The following is a 21,635-nucleotide window of genomic DNA, read 5'->3' as shown; positions in this document are numbered from 1 at the left end:
GCACAGGGCGGGTTCGAGACCCAGGGTCTCGAGCTTAATGACAAGTTTGGAGGGTACTATCGTGTTAAATGCTGAGCTGTAATCGATGAACAGCATTCTTACATAGGTATTCCTCTTGTCCAGATGGGTTAGGGCAGTGTGCAGTGTGGTTGCGTCATCTGTGGACCTATTGGGGCGGTAAGCAAATTGGAGTGGGTCTAGGGTGTCAGGTAGGGTGGAGGTGATATGATGACGTAGCACTTCATGATGACGGAGGTGAGTGCTACCTAGTCATTTAGCTCAGTTACCTTTGCCTTCTTGGGAACTGGATCAATGGTGGCCCTCTTGAAGCATGTGGGAACAGCAGACTGGGATAAGGATTGATTGAATATGTCCGTAAATACACCAGCCACCTGGTCTGCGCATGCTCTGAGGACGTGGCTAGGGATGCCGTCTGGGCCAGCAGCCTTGCGAGGGATAACACGTTTAAATGCTTTACTCACGTTGGCTGCGGTGTGTGTGCATGTGTGCATGTGTGCATGTTTGGTTGTTGTTGTCCACAGACTGTATGCTATCATGATTCATCTGTAACCAATAGCTGAAAACTCTTTACATCTAGACTGTAACATAGCACAGGTTTCCTCTGCAAAAGGATTGGTTTCCAAACATCTCACGCCTGAATGTTAATAAAGAATGGTATGAGGGAAATGAAGACATGGGAGTAAGGAAAGTAAGACAAAGGGACTTCGTGGAGAGAGACAGGGAGAGAGAGAGAGAGAGACACACAAAGATTAGAAGGGATATTAGTTAGATCTGGACCCAAATGGAAGATGTGTTTGATAGGAGTAATAAGGGGAGTGTTTGCAAGGAAATGAGTTGGAGCTGGACTCACATGGAAGGTGTGTTTAATGCCTAGGGCTAGTTTCTCTGTCCTGATGTCCCAGACCACAGGCTGGGGGGAGTTTAGCACAAACACCAGGGGCTTCTGGTGAACCAGCAGGGACTGGATGGGCTTCAGATGCAGCTCCACCTGGGAACAGGGTAACAACACAGAAGGTTAGAGGACTATAATTAAGCAATAAGGCCTGAGGAGCTGTGGTGTATGGCCAAAATCTTAAGCACGACACAGAGCGTTGGTAACCAGTTTATAATAATATATAAGATAAGATAAGGCTTCTCGGGGGTTTGTGGTATATGGCCAATATACCCCAGCTAAGGGCTGTATCCAGGTACTCCTTGTTGCGTCTTGCGTAAGAACAGCCCATAGTTGGGATATATTAGCCATATACAGGGTTGGGTAGGTTACTTTCTAAATGTAATTAGTAACGTAACTTTTGGATTACCCAAACTCATTAACGTAATCGGATTACATTACATTACTTTTAGATTAATTTCCCATTAACAGGCATTAGAAGAAGATAAAATGGATATTACCAATTGAACAACATCTATTGCAGGATAAGTCAATGTTAAAGTTTACATAGCTGGCCATATATGGATGTTAAATTTTACTTTATGGGTTGTTTATGTACGTAGTCTTCTTCTAAACCATCGTTTTCTACTACATATAATAATACGATTAAATTATATCTTTACATTAAAAACCAAAGTCTATCAGAATTCCAGTCATTCCAATAAATGTTACACCCCTTAATCTTCAAGAATAGGACTTGGAAATATCTTTAATTTTATCTTTATTTAACTCAGTTAAGAACAATTTGTTTTTTTGCAAACCTCCTTTCTGAATTTAAAAGTAATCCTCGAAGTAATCATCTAGTTTTCAAAAGTACCTGTAATCTGATTACAATATTTGTGCTGACAATGTAACGGATTACAGTTGCCAATTTTTGTAATCCCTTACATGTAATCCCTTACTTCCCAACCCTAGCCATATACCACAAACTCCAGAGATGCCTTATTGCTATAAACTGGTTACCATCGTAATTAGAAAAGTACAAATATTTTTGGGGGTCATACCCATGGTATATGGTCTGATATACCATGGCTTTCAGCCAATCAGCATCATAAGACCTGTCATAACCATGTATGGCCCACTTACAGTGCCTTGCAAATTATTCATCCTCCTTCACATTTTTCCTATTTTGTTTCATTACAACCTTTAATTTAAATAGATTTTTATTTGGATTTCATGTAATGGACATACACAAAATAGTCCAAATTGGTGAACTTAAATGAAAAAAATTACTTGTTTCAAACAATAAAAAATAAAAACGGAAAAGTGGTGCTTGCATATGTATTCACCTTTTGCTATGAAGCCCCTAAATAAGATCTGGTGCAACCAATTACCTTCAGAAGTCACATCATTAGTTCAATCCAAGTGTCACATGATCTGTCACATGATCTCAGTATATATACACGTATTCTGAAAGGCCCCAGCGTCTGCAACACCACTAAGCAAGGGGCACCACCAAGCAAGCGGCACCATGAAGACTAAGGAGCTAAACAGGTCAGACTAAGACTAAACAGGTCAGGGACAAAGTTGTGGAGAAGTACAGATAAGGGTTGGGTTCTAAAAAAATATCCAGGAACTTTGAACATCCCACGGAGCACCATCAAATCCATTATTAAAAAATGGAAAGAATATGGCACCACACAAAACCAGGGCCACCCACCAAAACCCGCGGACCAGGCAAGGAGGGTATTAATCAGAGAGGCAACAAAGAGACCAAAGATAACCCTGAAGGAGCTGCAAAGATCCACAGCGGAGATTGGAGTATCTGTCCATAGGGCCACTTGAAGCCATACACTTCACAGAGCTGGGCTTTATGGAAGAGGGGCCAGAAAAAAGCCATTGCTTAAAGAAAAAAATAAGCAAACACGTTTGGTGTTCACCAAAAGGTATGGGGGAGACTCCCCAAACATATGAAAGAAGGAACTCTGGTCAGATGAGACTAAAATTGAGCTTTTGGCCATCAAGGAAAACGCTATGTGTGGCGCAAACCCAACACCCCTCATCACCCCGAGAACTCCATCCCCTGATGCTGGTGGCAGCATCATCCTGTGGGGGTGATTTTCATCGGCAGGGACTGGGAAACTGGTCAGAATTGAAGGGATGATGGATGGCTCAACATCTGCATTGCTTGCTGTTTGGGGTTTTAGGCTGGGCTTCTGTACAGCACTTTGAGATATCAGTTGATGTACGAAGGGGTATATAAATACATTTGATTTGATTTGATTTTGATTTGATGGCTCTAAATAGAGGAAAACTCTTCAGGGAAACCTGTTTCCCTTCCAGCAGGACAATGAACCGAAGCATACTTCTAAAGCAACACTCAGGTGGTTTAAGGGGAAACATTTAAATGCCTAGGAATGGCCTAGTCAAAGCCCAGACCTCAATCCAATCGAGAATCTGTGGTATGACTTAAAGAATGCTGTCCACCAGCGGAACCCATCCAACTTGAAGGAGCTGAAGCAGTTTTGCCTTGAAGAATGGGCAAAAATCCCAGTGGCTCGATGTGCCAAGCTTATAGAGACATACCCCAAGAGACTTGCAGCTGTAATTGCTGCATAAGGTGGCTCTACAAAGTATTGACTTTGGGGGGGTGAATAGTTATGCACGCTCAAGTTCAGTTTTTTTGTGTTATTTCTTGTTTGTTTCACAATACAAAAAATGTTGCATTTTCAAGGTGGTAGGCATGTTGTGTGAATCAAATGATACAAACCCCCCAAAAATCTATTTTAATTCCAGGTTGTAAGGCAACAAAATAGGAACAATTCCAATGGGGGTGAATACTTTCACAAGCCACTGTATGTCTTATAATAATGTCATAATATGATCTATAATGATCCTGTCTTCCTGAGAAGACAGAGGGTTTGAAAGGTACCTACATAAGGGCTGCATAACATATTGAAACCCTATACTGTACATAACACATTCATAATCAGTACATAAGCATTACATATGTGTTTATGTCAATAACTGCAAGTTGATAAATGCAGGATTAGTGAAATGACTGTCACATTTATGAATATATCAACTTAAGGTTGTTGACATTAGCACTGTTATGATTGGAGCCATTTCCACCAGGTGTGGGAGCAACACAGTGTAACACACAGCATTAGAAACCTGCACCTTTACAGGGGTGGGGGGGTCAGCATAGGGTCAGCTACAGTCAGCAAAGGGTCAGCTACAGTCAGCATAGGGTCAGCTACAGTCAGCAAAGGGTCAGCTACAGTCAGCATAGGGTCAGCTACAGTCAGCATAGGGTCAGCTACAGTCAGCAAAGGGTCAGCTACAGTCAGCTTAGGGTCAGCAACAGTCAGCATAGGGTCAGCTACGGTCAGCATAGGGTCAGCTACAGTCAGCATAGGGTCAGCTACAGTCAGCATAGGGTCAGCTACAGTCAGCATAGGGTCAGCTACAGTCAGCAAAAGGATCAGCTACAGTCAGCATAGGGTCAGCTACAGTCAGCATAGGGTCAGCTACGGTCAGCATATGGTCAGCTACGGTCAGCATAGGGTCAGCTATGGTCAGCATAGGGTCAGCTACAGTCAGCATAGGGTCAGCTACAGTCAGCATAGGGTCAGCTACAGTCAGCATAGGGTCAGCTACGGTCAGCATAGGGTCAGCTACAGTCAGCATAGGGTCAGCTACAGTCAGCATAGGGTCAGCCACAGTCAGCATAGGGTCAGCTACGGTCAGCATAGGGTCAGCTACAGTCATCATAGGGTCAGCTAGTCAGCATAGGGTCAGCTACAGTCAGCATAGGGTCAGCTACAGTCAGCATGGGGTCAGCTACAGTCAGCTACAGTCAGCATAGGGTCAGCTACAGTCAGCATAGGGTCAGCTACAGTCAGCATAGGGTCAGCTACAGTGCATTAACACCACCACCCCCTTTCATTTCACTCAGTTGCTTCACAAGGCAAATATGAGAGCATTTTCTTTACTGTGGATGTTGTTGAATCAATGTTATCAAAACATTGCAGATCCCTCTGTTGACTGTTCCTGCACAATTACCGAGCTATAATGTTTCTGATTGTGTCTTTTATCAGGGTTTTAGTTGTTTATCCGCTCACTGTGCTGATAATCCCACTAAGTCTGACTATGAGCTTTCTCCCTTTGGAAAGCAGTAACTCTGCTCTGATTTGTAATCTCTCTCAGGTTGCTGCTATCTGAACTAGCCTAATTGAACTCTCACACACAGCAGATATAATATATTAGTGAGATAAACAGCAGAGAATATATTAGACAGAGACACAAAGGAGAGAACATATTAAAAATACACACAACAGAGATAATAAATTAGACACAACAGAGATAATATATTCAAGACAGACAGAAGAGAACATATTAGAGAGAGACACAGCAGAAAATATATTATAGACACAGCAAAGAAAAAAAAATAGAGACAGATAATATATTAGAGACAAACACAGCAGAGAGAATATATTAGAGAGAGACACAGCAGAGAATATATTAGACAGAGACACAGCAGAGAGAATATATTAGAGAAAGCGATAATATATTAGAGACACAGCAGAGATAATATATTAGAGAGAGACACAGCAGATAATATATTAGAGACAGAGAAAATATATTAGAGAGAGACACAGCAGAAAGAATATTTTAGAGACAAACACAGCAGAGATAATATATTAGAGCGAGACACAGCAGAGAATATATTAAAGCCACAGCAGAGATACAATATTAGAGAGAGACAGCAGAGAATATATTAGAGAGAGACACAGCAGAGAATATATTAGACACAGCAAAGAGAAAAAAATAGAGATAATATATTAGAGACAGATAATATATATAAGATAATATATTAGAGACAGACACAGTAGAGATAATATATTAGAGAGCCACAGCAGAGAATATATTAGAGACACAGCAGAGAGAATATTTTAGAGAGAGAAACAGAGAGACTATATTAGACAGAGACACAACAGAGATAATATATTAGAGAGAGACTCAGCAGATATAGTATATTAGAGATAGAGAGAGACACAGCAGAGCGAATATATTAGACAGAGACACAGCAGAGAGAATATATTATATAGACACACAACAGAGATAATATATTAGAGAGAGACACAGCAGAGAGAATATATTAGACAGAGACACAACAAAGAGAATATATTAGATAGACACGCAACAGAGATAATAAATTAGAGAGAGAGACACAGCAGAGATAATATATTAGAGCGTGACACAGCAGAGAATATATTAGTGCCACAGCAGAGATAAAATATTAGAGAGAGACACAGCAGAGAGCATGTATTAGAGAGACATTGCAGAGATAATATATTAGAGAGAGACAGCAGAGAATATATTAGAGACACAGCAGAGAGAATATATTAGAGAGAGACACAGCCGATAATATATTAGAGACACAACATCAATAATGTATTAGAGACCCACAACAGAGTGAATATATTAGAGAGAGACACAGCAGAGAATATATTAGAGAGAGACACAGCATAGAATATATTAGAGAGAGAGACAGCAAATAATATTTTAGAGAGAGAGACAGCAAAGATACTATATTAGAGAGACAAAAGAATATAGAGAGAATATATTATATAGACACACAACAGAGATAATATATTAGAGTGAGAACCAACAGGGAGAATATATTTGAGACAGACACAGCAGAGATAATATATTAGAGAGAGGCAGACACAGCAGAGAATATATTAGAGAGAGACACAGCAGATAATATATTAGAGAGCGACACAACAGAGAATGTATTAGAGAGAGACACATTAGAGATAATATATTAGAGACACAGCAGAGACAATATATTAGAGAGAGACACAGCAGGGAGAATATATTATAGAGAGACACAGCAGAGAGAATATATGAGAGAGAGACACAGCAGAGAGCATGTATTAGAGAGACATTGCAGAGATAATATATTAGAGAGAGACAGCAGAGAATATATTATATAGACGCAACAGAGATAATATATTAGAGTGAGACCCAACAGGGAGAATATATTTGAGACAGCACAGCCGAGATAATATATTAGAGAGAGGCAGACACAGCAGAGAATATATTAGAGAGAGACACAGCAGATAATATATTAGAGAGCGACACAACAGAGAATGTATTAGAGACAGACACATTAGAGATAATATTTTAGAGACACAGCAGAGACAATATATTAGAGAGAGACACAGCAGGGAGAATATATTATAGAGAGACACAGCAGAGAGAATATATTAGAGAGAGTCACAACAGAGATAATATATTAGAGACAGAGATAATATATTAGAGACAGACACAGCACAGATTAGATATTAGAGACAGACACAGCAGAGAATATATTAGACAGAGACACAGTAGAGAGAATATATTAGACACACTAAGGAGAGAATATATTAGAGAGAGACACAGCAGAAATAATATATTAGAGAGAGAAAAAGAGAGAGACACAACAGAGAGAATATATCAGAGAGAGACACAGCATAAAGAATATATTAGAGAGACACACAACAGAGAGAATGTATTAGAGAGACAGCAGAGAATATATTAGAGAGAGAGACATCAAATATACTATATTAGAGAGAGAAAGAGCAGAGAGAATATATTCGAGAGAGCGACACAGCAGAAATAATATATTAGAGAGACACAGCAGAGAATATATTAGAGAGAGACACAACAAAGAACATATTAGAGAGAGACAGCAGGGATACTATATTAGAGAGAGACACAGCAGAGAATATATTAGAGGGACACACAGCAGAGAGAATATATCAGAGAGAGACACAGAGATAATATATTAGAGAGAGACACAGCAGATAATATATTAGAGAGATACAGCAGAGAGAATATATTAAAGAGAGACACACAACTGAGAGAATATACTAGAGAGAGAGACACAGCAGAGAGAATATTTTAGATATAAACAACAGAGATAATATATTAGACAGAGACACAACAGAGAGAATATATTAGATAGGCACACAACAGAGAGAATATATTAGACAGACACAGCAGAGATAATATATTTGAGAGACACAGCAGAGAATATATTACAGACACAGCAGAGAGAATATATTAGAGAGAGACAGACAACTGAGAGAATATATTAGAGAGAGACATAGCATAATATATTAGAGAGAGACATAGCAGAGAATATATTAGAGACACATCAGAGAGAATATATTAGAGAGAGAAACAGAGAGAATATATTAGAGACACAACAGAGAGGATATATTAGAGAGAGACATAACAGATAATATATTAGAGAGAGACACACAACTGAGAGAATATATTAGAGAGAGACATAGCATAATATATTAGAGAGAGACACAGCAGAGAATATATTAGAGACAGCAGAGAGAATATATTAGAGAGAGAAACAGAGAGAATATATTAGAGACACAACAGAGAGAATATATTAGAGAGAGACATAGCAGATAATATATTAGAGAGAGACACAACAGAGAGAATATATTAGAGAGAGACATAGCAGATAATATATTAGAGAGAGACACAGCAGAGAGAATATATTTGGAGAGACACACACAACTGAGAGAATATATTAGAGAGAGACATAGCAGATAATATATTAGAGAGAGACACAGCAGAGAGAATATATTTGGAGAGACACACACAACTGAGAGAATATATTAAAGAAAGACACAGTAAAGAGAATAGTTTAGAGAGAGAAACAACAGAGAGAATATATTAGAGACACACAACAGAGAGAATATATTAGAGACAGACATATTAGAATATATTAGAGACAGAGGATTTAGTACAAAAGAAAGTATAGGCATGGCTTCAAAGCCTCTTGATCATAGTCTCCCACAGATCTAAAGGAATAATGCCCTGGGGAAGAGAGGGAGAGGAGGAGGAGAGAAAATTTGAGTATTTAGCTATATGGGCCATAAAAATGCTGCAATAATCATAATAAAAAGGCCCTCTGAGAGAGACGAATAGAAGAAATTACAGAACGCTTAACTTCAAGGGGGCTTGGCTCAGAGACGCTCTGAGCCAGACACACACACAATTACACACACGCACGCAGTCACACAACAAGTGAGACGAAAGCCCCACAAGTATGTCTCGCATAGCTTCTCTCCCTCATTTTTTCTCACCCCTTTCTTCATGTTTGTCCTTGTGGAAAATTGTAGATGAGCATCTAATCTACTTAAACCTCCCCCTCTGTCCAGACTCTGGAAAAAGCCTCTCCATCCCTCCTGGGAGAATAACCTAACGCAAGGCAACTCAGATACAATCATACCTGCTCTCATATACAGCTGGCTCCAGAGGCCTTCGCTGAGAGAGAGAGAGTGTGAGTGTGTGAGTGTGTGAGTGTGTGAGTGTGTGAGTGTGTGTGTTGTGGAATTTTAGAAGCAGACAGAAATAATTCCAAACGTGAGTCACCTGAAAGAAAAGGCATAAACATAGTTGCGCAGAAACAAAATGGCAAAGGTTAAGAAAAAGTAGTGCCAGAGAGTGTGAAATAATAAGATTAACAGTGTTGTGATACACTCTCTCATGTCAGACTGAATGCGCCCATGGGAGGGTCACTGACGTAGAAATACCTGAACAAGACCTGTGAGGCCATTTAGCCAGTCAACTTCCAGACATTATAGATCAACTGAGGAATGCATCAACTCATGATCTTTCACACTTATAATGTGGGAAGGGGGAGTTAATGTGATATCAATCTATCAGCTGGGGATGCACTGGAACTCACAGACACTTTCCCATTCCCACTGCCAGTCCCCACTCCCACTGCCAGACCCAGTCCCCACTCCCACTCCCAGTCCCCACTCCCACTGCCAGTCCCCACTCCCACTCCTACTCCCACTGCCAGTCCCAGTCCCCACTCCCACTGCCAGTCCCAGTCCCCACTCCCACTGCCAGTCCCCACTCCCACTGCCAGTCCCCACTCCCACTGCCAGTCCCCACTCCCACTGCCAGTCCTAGTCCACACTCCCGGTCCCCACTCCCAGTGCTAATCCCAGTCCCCACTCCCAGTCCCAGTCCCCACTGCCAGTCCCAGTCCCCACTCCCAGTGCCAGTCCCCACTTCCACTGCCAGTCCCCACTCCCACTGCCAGTCCCCACTCCCACACCCAGTCCCAGTCCCCACTCCCACTGCCAGTCCCCACTCCCAGTCCTAGTCCACACTCCCAGTGCCAATCCCAGTCTAGACTCCCAGTCTAGACTCCCAGTCACCACTGCCAGTCCCAGTGCCAACTCCCCATCCCCTCTCCTACTCTTACCAGCCAAATGTGTAGAGGACAGAGGAGAGCTGAGCAGCAGATACTGTGTGTCTCTATCTGCCCACAGAGAGACTGAGATGCATTCCATCCAGAACCATTGTCACTCTGCACTCCTCAGCCTGCGGTAATCTGATTTAGATGTCACAGCAGGCAGGGCCCAGGGCCCGGAACCCATGGAGGATGTGAAGAGAAATGAACCAGAGGCCCCAGTGATCAAAGCCCAGATAGTAGTGCTAAGTAATTTGTGATTTTTTTTGGTCAGATTATTAGAAAATAATAACATGAAATGCACTATGCATTATGTGGGTTAAATGATGTAACAACAAAGAATAAAACAATTCATAAAAGTCCCATGATGGTAGTAACTGCCCACTCCCACTCCCCACTCCCACTGCCAGTCCCCACTGCCAGTCCCAGTCCCCACTCCCAGTCCCCACTACCACTGCCAGTCCCAGTCCCCACTCCCACTGCCAGTCCCCACTCCCACTGCCAGTCCCCACTCCCACTCCCACTGCCAGTCCCCACTCCCACTGCCAGTCCCCACTCCCACTCCCACTGCCAGTCCCCACTCCCACTACCACTGCCAGTCCCCACTCCACTGCCAGTCCACACTCCCACTGCCAGTCCCCACTCCCACTCCCACTGCCAGTCCCCACTCCCACTGCCAGTCCCCACTGCCAGTCCTAGTCCCCACTCCCCACTCCCACTCCACTCCCACACCTTATCACTTATTAACCATCATTTATTCTCATTACTTTACTTTAATACAATATTTCAGCTGTTGTGTATTTTACATTTGTTTTATTTGATGACTTTATTATTTCATTCCAAGTCATCATCTCATCTGTATAGAGCTGCTGCCTATGCTGTCTGACAAAATCTAAATGTTGTAGTTCTTTAAAGTAAATAAGGCATACTTTTATGACTGCCGAATAACAACTATCAATCACTTAGATCATGTATTTTCAGGTAGAGACACCTCGTGAAGCAACAGCTGCTCTCTATGTCACCTCACAGTGACACATTATTCTCTCTTCTGTAGTTGGCATAAAAGAAACACAGACTGGACAAATAGATGACAATGACCATAATCCGTTGCGCATGAATTACTATGTAGAATATTGGCCTGTTGGAAACTACAACTCCCTACTAGATCGCACAGTTCAGGCTGGATCTGATTTATCTCTAGAGAAACTGTGCAATGTGAGCATTGATCTCACAGAAAAAAAACAAAAGAAATGGAATTCAAATAATTGAACAGATGTTGGTCAATTAGTTGTAAAAAAATAAATAAAATTTAACTACATTTAGCTTAATCATTCAGCACTACTAGCTATTATCAGGTGGCCCTGGACCTGGGAGTTGGGACTGCCACGCACCCTCCAGAGGAACCAGTGCAGACTAGAGGCCCTATGGAGATCCTGGAAGCCCAGGACACATGGGCTGTGTCCCAAATGGCACTCTATTCCCTATATAGTGTACACATTTTGACCAGAGCCTAGGTGGTCCTGGGCTCTGGTCAAAACTAGTGTGCTATGTAGGAAATATGTGTCATTTGAGACATAGCCATACTAGTGACTGGCCAGGGACAGGGGCTTGTCTGGACCTATCACGTTACGGTAACATCAAACCCCTCACACAACCCTCACATGATCACAGCTGCTGCCAGCCCCGGCACGCTAGGCCAGTCCCAGGCGGCATACCATGACTGGTCAGAGCATACGGACGTAAACAAGGAAAAGATTCCATTAAATACAAAACTCTGAGTTAATTACTACATAAGCAACGAATGCCAATACAACACGCAAGGAGAGGAGGATCCAACTGCTGTAAACAGACACAAGGCTGTGGATATCTACAGTATTAAGGTATGACGAAAACATATTCCAAGTGAGACATACCACACCGTCAGACAATAATAACTACACCACGATTCAAGGCATTTGGCCAGCCGCCTGAACAAGCATTCTGCACACAATTGCATGACCTTTCAGGCCCAAGTAAATGATGTTTTGTGACCAAGCTTGCATAATACCCCAGCATAGTAGAGTGAAATGTTCATAACCAATGTATGCACAGCCCCTTGGTAATAAGCTGTCTGTAACCCAGTACTACAACACAGCTGTCAGAGACCTCTCTCTACACCTCCATCCAGTCAGTCAGTCCTGACACTATCACAGGCACAGGGACCCACTTACACACACACATACAACACCAGCTTTCAGCAGCCCTAACTGCAAAAACCAGGAACAGGGTGTTTTCCTTTATTGACAGAACTAATTATGCGTCTGAAAGTCCTCAGTGACTCAGTGCTAACTCAAAACATCCTTTCGATTGGCTGGCCAGTAACACTAATCTATCAAAATATTCTACATCCCTCCCTCCCCTGGCAAATGATAATAATGGTCAATCAACTTCAGCATGAAATCAGCAGGCACTTTGTTACAACAGAAACACAGTTAGTTGGAGCAGCTGCCTATATGATGGATAATGACTTTTTATACAGTACCACTTGGTAGCCCTTTGTAACTGGGTTGATGTATTGTATAAAGTCAGAACTGGAATTATTGGCACCCTTCATAAAGATAAGCAAAAAAGACTGTATAAAATAAACCATTTAAATTCTGAGCTGCAGTTGAAGTCGGAAGTTTACATACACTTAGGTTGGAGCCAACTTAGGTTGGAGTCATTAAAAGTTGTTTTCCAACCACTCCACAAATGTCTTGTTAACAAATTATAGTTTTGGCAAGTCGGTTAGGACATCGACTTTGTGCATAACAAATTGACAAATTGTTTACAGACAGATTATTTCACTTATTAAGGTATGATAAGTATCACAATTCAAGTGGGTCAGAAGTTTACATACACTAAGTTGACTGTGCTTTTAAACAGCCTGGAAAATTCCAGACAATTATGTCATGGCTTTAGAAGCTTCTGATAGGCTAATTGACATCATTTGAGTCAATTAGAGGTGTACCTGTGGATGTATTTCAAGGCCTACCTTCAAACTCGGTGCCTCTTTGCTAGACATCATGGGAAAATCAAAAGAAATCAGCCAAGACCTCAGAAAATAAAATGTAGACCACCACGAGTCCACAAAATTCCCTGTCTTAGGTCAGTTAGGATCACCACTTTATTTTAAGAATGTGAAATGTCAGATTAATAGTATAGAGAATTATTTATTTCAGATTTTATTTATTTAATCACAATCCATTACTCCAGTCTAAGTATATATATATATATATATATATATATATATATATATATATATATATATATATATATATATATATATTAACACTACCGTTCAAAAGTTTGGGGTCACTTAGAAATGTCCTTGTTTTTAAAAGAAAAGCACGTTTTTTTGTCCATTAAAATAACATCAAATTGATCAGAAATACAGTGTATATGATTATTTTATACTAATACAATTGCTCAAAGAAAAATTTTAATAGAGCTTTTTGGCCACGCAAACAACCAAAATTATTGGCACCCTTGATAAAGAATGGGGGAAAAAATAGATTTGGCGTCTGCGTATGCAGAAAAGTACCTCATACCTACTGTAAAATATGGTGTTGGATTATTGATGTTATGGGGCTATTTTGCCTCCACTGGTCCTGGGGTCCTTGTTAAGGTCAATGGCATCATGAACTTCACTCAGTAGCAGGACATTTTAGCAAAAAACCTGGTTGCCTGTTAGGAGGCTGAAACTTTGCCACAAGTGGATCTTCCAGCAAGATAATAACCCCAAGCACATATAAAAATCCACAAAGAAATGGTTAATTGACCACAAACTCAACATTCTGCAATGGCCGTCTCAGTCGCCAGAATTAAACCCCACTAAAAACCTGTGGTTTGAATTGAAGAGGGCAGTCCATAAGAACAGACAAGGAATATCAAGGATCCAGAAAGATTATGTATCGAGGAAAGATCCGTCCCATTGTCTTCTCCAATCATATATTTTTTTAAAGCGTCAGTGCTGTTATCCTTGCAAAGGGAGGGTGCCAGAGTATTGAATCATTTTGTATTTTTTTGCATACAATACAGCTCATTATTTGAATTATTTATTTTATAGTCTTTTTTTGCTCATCTTTAACAAGGGTGCCAATCATTTTGGTCGTGACTACAGTATATCACCATACGGTGACTTGCCATATTCTATAACTAGGCCTGGGGAAACATGTTGCGGCATGCTCAAAACAGGATGCTCAGCAACACCATCATCACTCCTCTACAGCAGACAGACAGCACTAGATGAGAGCTGAAAAGACAAGGCTGTTGGAAAAGCCTTGCATTGCCTGGAACTAATCCATGAACATTAAGTTCTAGCTTCATCAGATAGGTGTGTGTGTACATGTGTGTGTTTGTGTTGTATCTTGGTTCTTTCTGGATCGCTACTCAGACAGAAAGAGGGCAGAACTCTCTGTGGGAGTAGATAGTAGTTAGGCCAGGCTAGAGGAGAGGAGTAGCTCAGAGGGCTGCCGGGGAAAAGGGATCCTGTTGACTGATCTTATCAGCACCCCACCGGCTGTCCCCCTGCTGATCTGAGGGCCGATGGGGCCACTAACTGGAGCCTCTCCACTACACAGCGATGCTAATCAGTCTGCTTCCAACCCGAGGTCACACACACACACAGATCTCAAATGGGCCCAGCAGGCAGATAAGATGTCAGGGGTAGATATTTCTTCATGGGATGATAGTAATCAGGCTGTGATTATGTAGGCTGGCAGTGGAATGAGGGGATGATAGTACTCAGGTTGTGATTATGTAGGCTGGCAGTGGAATGAGGGGATGATAGTAATCAGGTTGTGATTATGTAGGCTGGCAGTGGAATGAGGGGATGATAGTAATCAGGTTGTGATTATGTAGGCTGGCAGTGGAATGAGGGGATGATAGTAATCAGGTTGTGATTATGTAGGCTGGCAGGGGAAAGAGGGGATGATAATAATCAGGTTGTGATTATGTCGGCTGGCAGGGGAATGAGGGGATGATAGTAATCAGGTTGCGATAAGGTAGGCTGGCAGGGAATGAGGGGATGCAGAGGAAAACAACGCTCCATCAAGGAGGGAATTATGCAGACCCAGAACTCAGACCTAGATCTCAGACCCAGATCTCAGACCCAGATCTCTGTCAGATTTGTTTAAGTGGATGGGGTACTGACGTTTTCAATTATCTAAAAAAATTGTGCGATTTTGTTATTTTTTTGCGTTTTGTGTCACTTATTTTTTTACTTATTGTGTACATAATGTTGCTGCTACCGTCTCTTATAACAGAAAATAACATCTGGACATCAGAAGAGCGATTACTCCCCACGGACTGGAAGAAACTCTATCCTTTAATGAGTCTGATTAGAAGGATATCCTGCTTTCACTGGAACAGGCCCAGACCATGCCTTTTGCGAGAAGAAAAGATGCCCGGAAAATAAGTTGCAGTGTCACGCCCTGACCATAGAGAGCCCTTGTTTCTCTATGGTGTAGTAGGGCAGGGCATGACTAGGGGGTATTCTAGTTTATAATTTCTATGTTGTGTTCTAGTTTATGTTTTCTATGTTGGTGTTTTGTATGATTCCCAATTAGAGGCAGCTGGTAATCGTTGTCTCTAATTGGGGATCATATTTAAGTAGATATTTCTCCCACCTGTGTTTGTGGGATATTGTTTTGTGTTTGTGCACCACGTAGTCACGTTTAGTTGTTCGTTTATTGATATATTTTGTTTTGTTTAAGTTTCTCTTTGAATTAAATATGTGGAACTCAACATCTGCTGCGCATTGGTCCATTTCTCACGACAACCGTGACACGCAGATTGGGCTGCCTTCTGAGAATCCGGAGGCAAGAAAGTAAACTCCCACTGTGTGTGTCTATTTGTCAATAACAGCTGGTGCGCTATGTCTAATATTAAAGAAGTCTAGAGATATGGCTCACCTGAGCTAGAGTACCTCATGATAAGCTGTAGACCACACTATTTACCAAGAGAGTTCTTATCTGTTTTAGCTGGCACTAAAACCGCTCTCAACCAACTCTATAAGGCCATAAGCAAAGAAGAAAATGCTCACCCAAAAGCAGCACTCCTAGTGGCCGGGAACTTTAATCCTGGCAAACTTCAATCAGTTTTTCCACATTTTTACCAGCATGTCACATGTGCAACCAGGGGACAAAAATCCTAGACCACCTTTACTCCACACATAGAGATGCATCCAAAGCTCTCCCCCACCCTCCATTTGGCAAATCTGACCATAAGTCTATCTTACTGATTCCTGCTTACAAGCAAAAACTAAAGCAGGAAGTACCAGTGACTCGCTCAATACGGAAGTGGTCAGATGACGCAGATGCTACACTACAGGATTTTCAGGGATTCATCCAATGGCATTGAGGAGTACACCACCTCAGTCATCGGCTTCATCAATAAGTGCATCGATGACGTCGTCCCCAGTGACTGTACGTACATATCGCAACCAGCGAGCATAAAAGGCATTTAAACTATTAATTTCTCTCACTTCTGTAGTGAAAACGAGGAAGAACTCAAAAAGCGTTTGAGGGTCAGGCCTGACAGAATGCAACTGGTGTGTGTGTGTTGTGTATGTGTGTACATCAATGTCAATATTGCATTGATTAAATAGAAGCTGGGAGCTTGTGGTGTCTGTACTCGTGAGATTTGTTTATGACAGTTTGTGATGGAACACATGAAAATTGCATGTCCTTTAGAATTGTTTGGCAAGCTAATCATAGGTGGGCTGCGAGCTACTGGTAGCTCACAATCGACCTGTTGGAGACCCCTGGTGTACCACCTGTTCCTCTTCCTGCTCCCTATCCTCCTTCCTCTTAGCCCCTCCCTGTAACCATGGAAACCATGTATGTCTCTGCATGCTTATCAGGATAGACATATCATGGACCACATCCTGGTAACAACACTGACTCATGCAACTAAACCTATTAACAGTAATATTTTGAACTATACCAATGTCCAATTAGAATAATACTTTTGAGAAACAGTTACAAATAGGCCTGACTGTATGGAAGACCATGGTTTTATATGGATCTTATGTTCCATCAATTCCCCTGTGTAGACAGTGGAACTTGAAGGTGCACATTGGAGGTGTATCGTCTATACAGACAAGGTGTTACTAATGGGTGGAAGTTGGGTTTGGAGGGAACTCTGTACGTGGACATAGCTCTGTACTTGACTTGATAGGTCAGTTCAATTGAAAAAGCAGTCCCTGGCTGCTGCACAGTCAGTTCATAACAGAAAAGGACATGTTCCACATCGACCCCTGAGCCCAAACAGCCCAGCCAGAGAAGGCAGTCCCAGCCAGAGCAGGCCACAGACCCCAGCTTGTGCTGCAGGCCAATCCACTGTAAACATCAAAACACACCACACACACAGTCCGTTCTACGGGCCAGTCACCACTCCCTCTTCCAACATGAGGCAGAGAAGAGACTGGGGAAAACAACTCTCCATAATCACTGACTGCCCTGACTGAACAGCTACCTCTGTACTGACTCTGACAACAACAAGCATCCAACACACACTCCTACGCAAAGAGAGGAAAAAACTAATTACGTAGGGTGGAGGGTAAGGAATTAGCATGCCCCGTGAAAGGACTGAATTAAATGGATTTGAATGTCGGTATTAGCAATCTTTCCCTCGTGTTTGTCTCAATACGGAGGCCAGTAGGCCATGTTACCTCAAGAAGACAGGAGATGCCTGACTGCAATTATTTTGTTCAGGCAACTTTCCACCCCCCTCTAGGCTTACAGAGTGGATGTTGGTAACAAGAGCGGAGGCAGACTAGGCAGAGTTAGAAAATCAGGTGTCCAGTGAAATGTTTGTGTGTCTGAGTATCCCCTCCATCTGCCACTGAAGGTCATGATCACAGGCAATTTGTGTACGTGTCATGGCAGGTAGTGTACGTGTCATGGGCAGCCTGTGTACGTGTCATGGGTAGCCTGTGTACGTGTCATGGGCAGCCTGTGTACGTGTCATGGGCAGCCTGTGTACGTGTCATGGGCAGCCTGTGTACGTGTCATGGGTAGCCTGTGTACGTGTCATGGGCAGCCTGTGTACATTTCATGGGCAGCCTGTGTACATTTCATGGGCAGCCTGTGTACGTGTCATGGGCAGCCTGTGTACGTGTCATGGGCAGCCTGTGTACATGTCATGGGCAGCCTGTGTACGTGTCATGGGCAGCCTGTGTATGTGTCTATGACAGCCTTTGTACGTGGTGAAGCCAAACCCTGTTCTCTGCCTGGGTGGAAGACTGAAGGACAAGGGACGAGGGAAGGCTACACAGAGGCAGAATCTGTGTCCCAAATGGCACCTTAATCCCTAGGCCTATATAGTGCACTACTTTTGACCAGGGTCCATATGCTATGATCAAAAGTAGTCCACTTTAAAAGGAATATGCTGGCATTTGGGACGCAGACTGAGACTACTGAATATCCAGATGGGCACAACCCCGTCTCAGGTACTGTAGGAAGGTCAGCTATTATATTGTCAAGGATCAGGATTGGTTTAGTTAGGAAGTTTATCTCCAGAGACACCCACCTACGGTCACAGGGAGAACCGGTGCAGGGCCAACTTATCACTATCTCAGATTGTAAATAACCTTGGTCAGTTGTCCACCAAGATAAAGCCTAAGGCCAGAAACCTTGGTGTCTTCTTTGACCCTGACCTAAACCTCAAGCTGCATGTAAAGAAGGTTGTCCTGCTTTTATCATTTATATAGCTATTTATATATTTTTATCAAAATATAGCTAAAGTCAGTGATCTGGAGAAACGTATTTCCTCAAACCTAGATTACTGTAACTGTTTGTATACCTGTCTCAGTCAGAAATCCCTCCATCATTGGTTAGTACAGTTAGTTGAAAATACTGCAGCTCGGCTTTGAACAGGCACCAGGAAATGGAACCATATCGCACCTATTGTAGCTACACTGGCTCCAAGTCACTTTTAGAATAGATTTAGAAATTGTATTAATCACGTTTACGGCTCGGCTTGGTTCAGCCCATCCTATATCCTTGATCTTTTATCTCCCTACGAGCCAGGATGCAGTCTGAGATCCTCTGGCATGGCACTGTTGACCATTAAAAATTCTAGGTTGAAAATGAAAACAATTTTAATTCTCATTCCTCCCTTGTTTCTTTGTTAATTATTTTATTGTTTTATGGTGTGAAACACTTTGGTGGTGGTGGTGGTGGTGGTGGTGGTGGTGGTGGTGGTGGTGGTAGTGGTAGTAGTAGTAGTAGTAGTAGTAGTAGTAGTAGTAGTAGTAGTAGTAGTAGTAGTAGTAGTAGTAGTAGTGGTAGTGGTAGTGGTAGTGGTAGTAGTAGTAGTAGTAGTAGTAGTAGTAGTAGTAGTAGTAGTAGTAGTAGTAGTAGTAGTAGTAGTAGTACGGGCCAAAATGACAAACAAAACATGAGATATACTACATGTGAGAATTTCACGAGGAAAACAAGCCCACTCTCAAATGTCGACATAAGCCATGACAGTTATCCTTAGGGAACAGAGTGTGTGCTTTGGACTATGTGCTCGTGGACTCTGTACCTCCCAAGCAGAATTAGATGACAGTAATTGAAGTTGTTATTTGGGCGGTAACACCAAGCAGGAGAGGTCAATAAAGAGAAAATAATTGCAGGATTTTGGACAGCTAAACTCTCATGTATTCATTCTGATTGCTCAGCATGAAGAGCACCAAGAGAGGCCTTGGTTTCCCTATTATGGCCCCCTATCCCTACCTAGTGCACTACTTTGCTCCAGGGGTGCTGTAGTACTAAATGGCTGACCCTGAAAAACAACAGACAAAGATATCATTAGACTGGTGATTAGAGTGGCGCAGTGGTCTAAGTCTAAGGTCACTACAGACCCTGGTTCAATCCTGGGTTGTATTACAACTGGATGTGATCGGGAAGTCCCATAGGGTGGCGCACAATTGGCCCAGCGTCATCCGGGTGTGTGTTCATAATGTTTTGTACACTAAGTGTATATGTTGCAGCTCTTATTCAAAAGCGGCAGGATATCTCCATTCTTTGTAAGGTTATTCTTCTACAGAACAAAGATATGTAAGCCAAAGGAGAGCAATCAGAACAGCACATGCTTTGGATGTGTAGTAATGACAGGTATGGCATCACTCAGACTTAACTTTGCTGCATTCCTTTTCAGTGTGAAAATGACTTCAATGTGTTCTGTTAGATTGTGTTCATACTATGGTGTTCTATTGTCCAACATCGCTCTCGATCCTTCTTGGGAAATTTGTTGATACATTAAATAATTTACCTCAAGCTCATCCTTTAGAATATGTTTTCAGCATAGGCAAAAGTGCAAGTCCTATCTACATCTGTGATGTTTTATTGTGCTTCCCATGACAGTGTTTTTGTATTTTAATGTGTACAGTACCAGTCAAAAGTTTGGACACACCTACTCATTCCAACACACCTCCAGACTGTGTAAAGGCTATATGACCAAGAAGGAGAGTGATGGAGTGCAGGATGACCTGGCCTCCACAATCACCCGACCTCAACCCAATTGAGATGGTTTGGGATGGGTTGGACTGCAGAATGAAGGAAAAGCAGCCAACAAGTGCTCAGCATATGTGGGAACTTGTACTTCAAGACTGTTAGAAAAGCATTCCAGGTGAAGCTGGTTGAGAGAATGCCAAGAGTCTGCAAAGCTGTCACCAAGGCAAAGGGTGGCTACCTTGAAGAATCTCAAGGTTGCTACATGATTCCATATGTATAATTTCATAGTTTTGATGTCTTCACTATTATTATACAACATATAAAATAGTAAAATAAAGAAAAACTCTGGAATAAGTAGGTGTGTCCAATCTTTTGACTGGTATTGTATATAGGTTTGGTATAATGTGTATATTTATGTTGTATGTACAGGGCGCATTTGTAATATGTCTTCCCTGTTAAAATAAAGGTTGAGTAAAAACATCTCTGCAAGGCACACTAAGGTGTTATGATACAATCACCAGAGTGATGTCTTTATTTGCATACTGACTCAACATAACACACCCTGCCTTACACCCAGTTTCTGTTCTTGTCTACGCATCAGGCCTTAGCAACATTTATGTCTGCCTAACTCAGCAGTGAAATCCCCAGTGCAAGCCGAGACATGCTGCTTTTCACACTACCATGACTGATGGGGTAGGGAGTGGGCCACTTCAATATCCTGACACAGCACAAGCACATCCTTCAGTCCGCAGTCTACACAGAGACATTTGACTCCCATGACTTATGGTAGAGAAAATGTTCATGCATACAGAGGTTCTTGCCATTCAATAGTCTGATATACAGATGTTGGATCTTCATTTGATCACACTTTTGTTGCGATCAAACAACATTATAGACTAAACGTTAAAATCCTGTTGCTGCAGGATTATTTTGCTACAACAATACTGGTCAAATTAAGATACAACACCTGTACTGTAACCCTTGAAAGAGAGAAGGG

The 21,635-nt window shown here is 42.0% G+C and overlaps 1 protein-coding gene across 1 annotated transcript in view; it reads right to left on the bottom strand.

Annotated features, from left to right (window-relative positions):
• LOC109903012 (transforming growth factor beta receptor type 3) overlaps positions 1–21,635 on the bottom strand; it is a 148,020-nt gene that overhangs the window by 76,857 nt on the left and 49,528 nt on the right. Inside the window, exon 4 of the mRNA XM_031785775.1 lies at positions 872–1,009. Coding sequence (XP_031641635.1) covers positions 872–1,009 — 138 coding nt within the window. The remainder of the gene's footprint in view (positions 1–871; positions 1,010–21,635) is intronic.

This window comes from Oncorhynchus kisutch, linkage group LG13 (genome assembly GCF_002021735.2).
Source record: "Oncorhynchus kisutch isolate 150728-3 linkage group LG13, Okis_V2, whole genome shotgun sequence".
Taxonomy (NCBI): Eukaryota; Metazoa; Chordata; class Actinopteri; order Salmoniformes; family Salmonidae; genus Oncorhynchus; species Oncorhynchus kisutch.
This window is presented reverse-complemented; position numbering and strand designations above follow the sequence as displayed.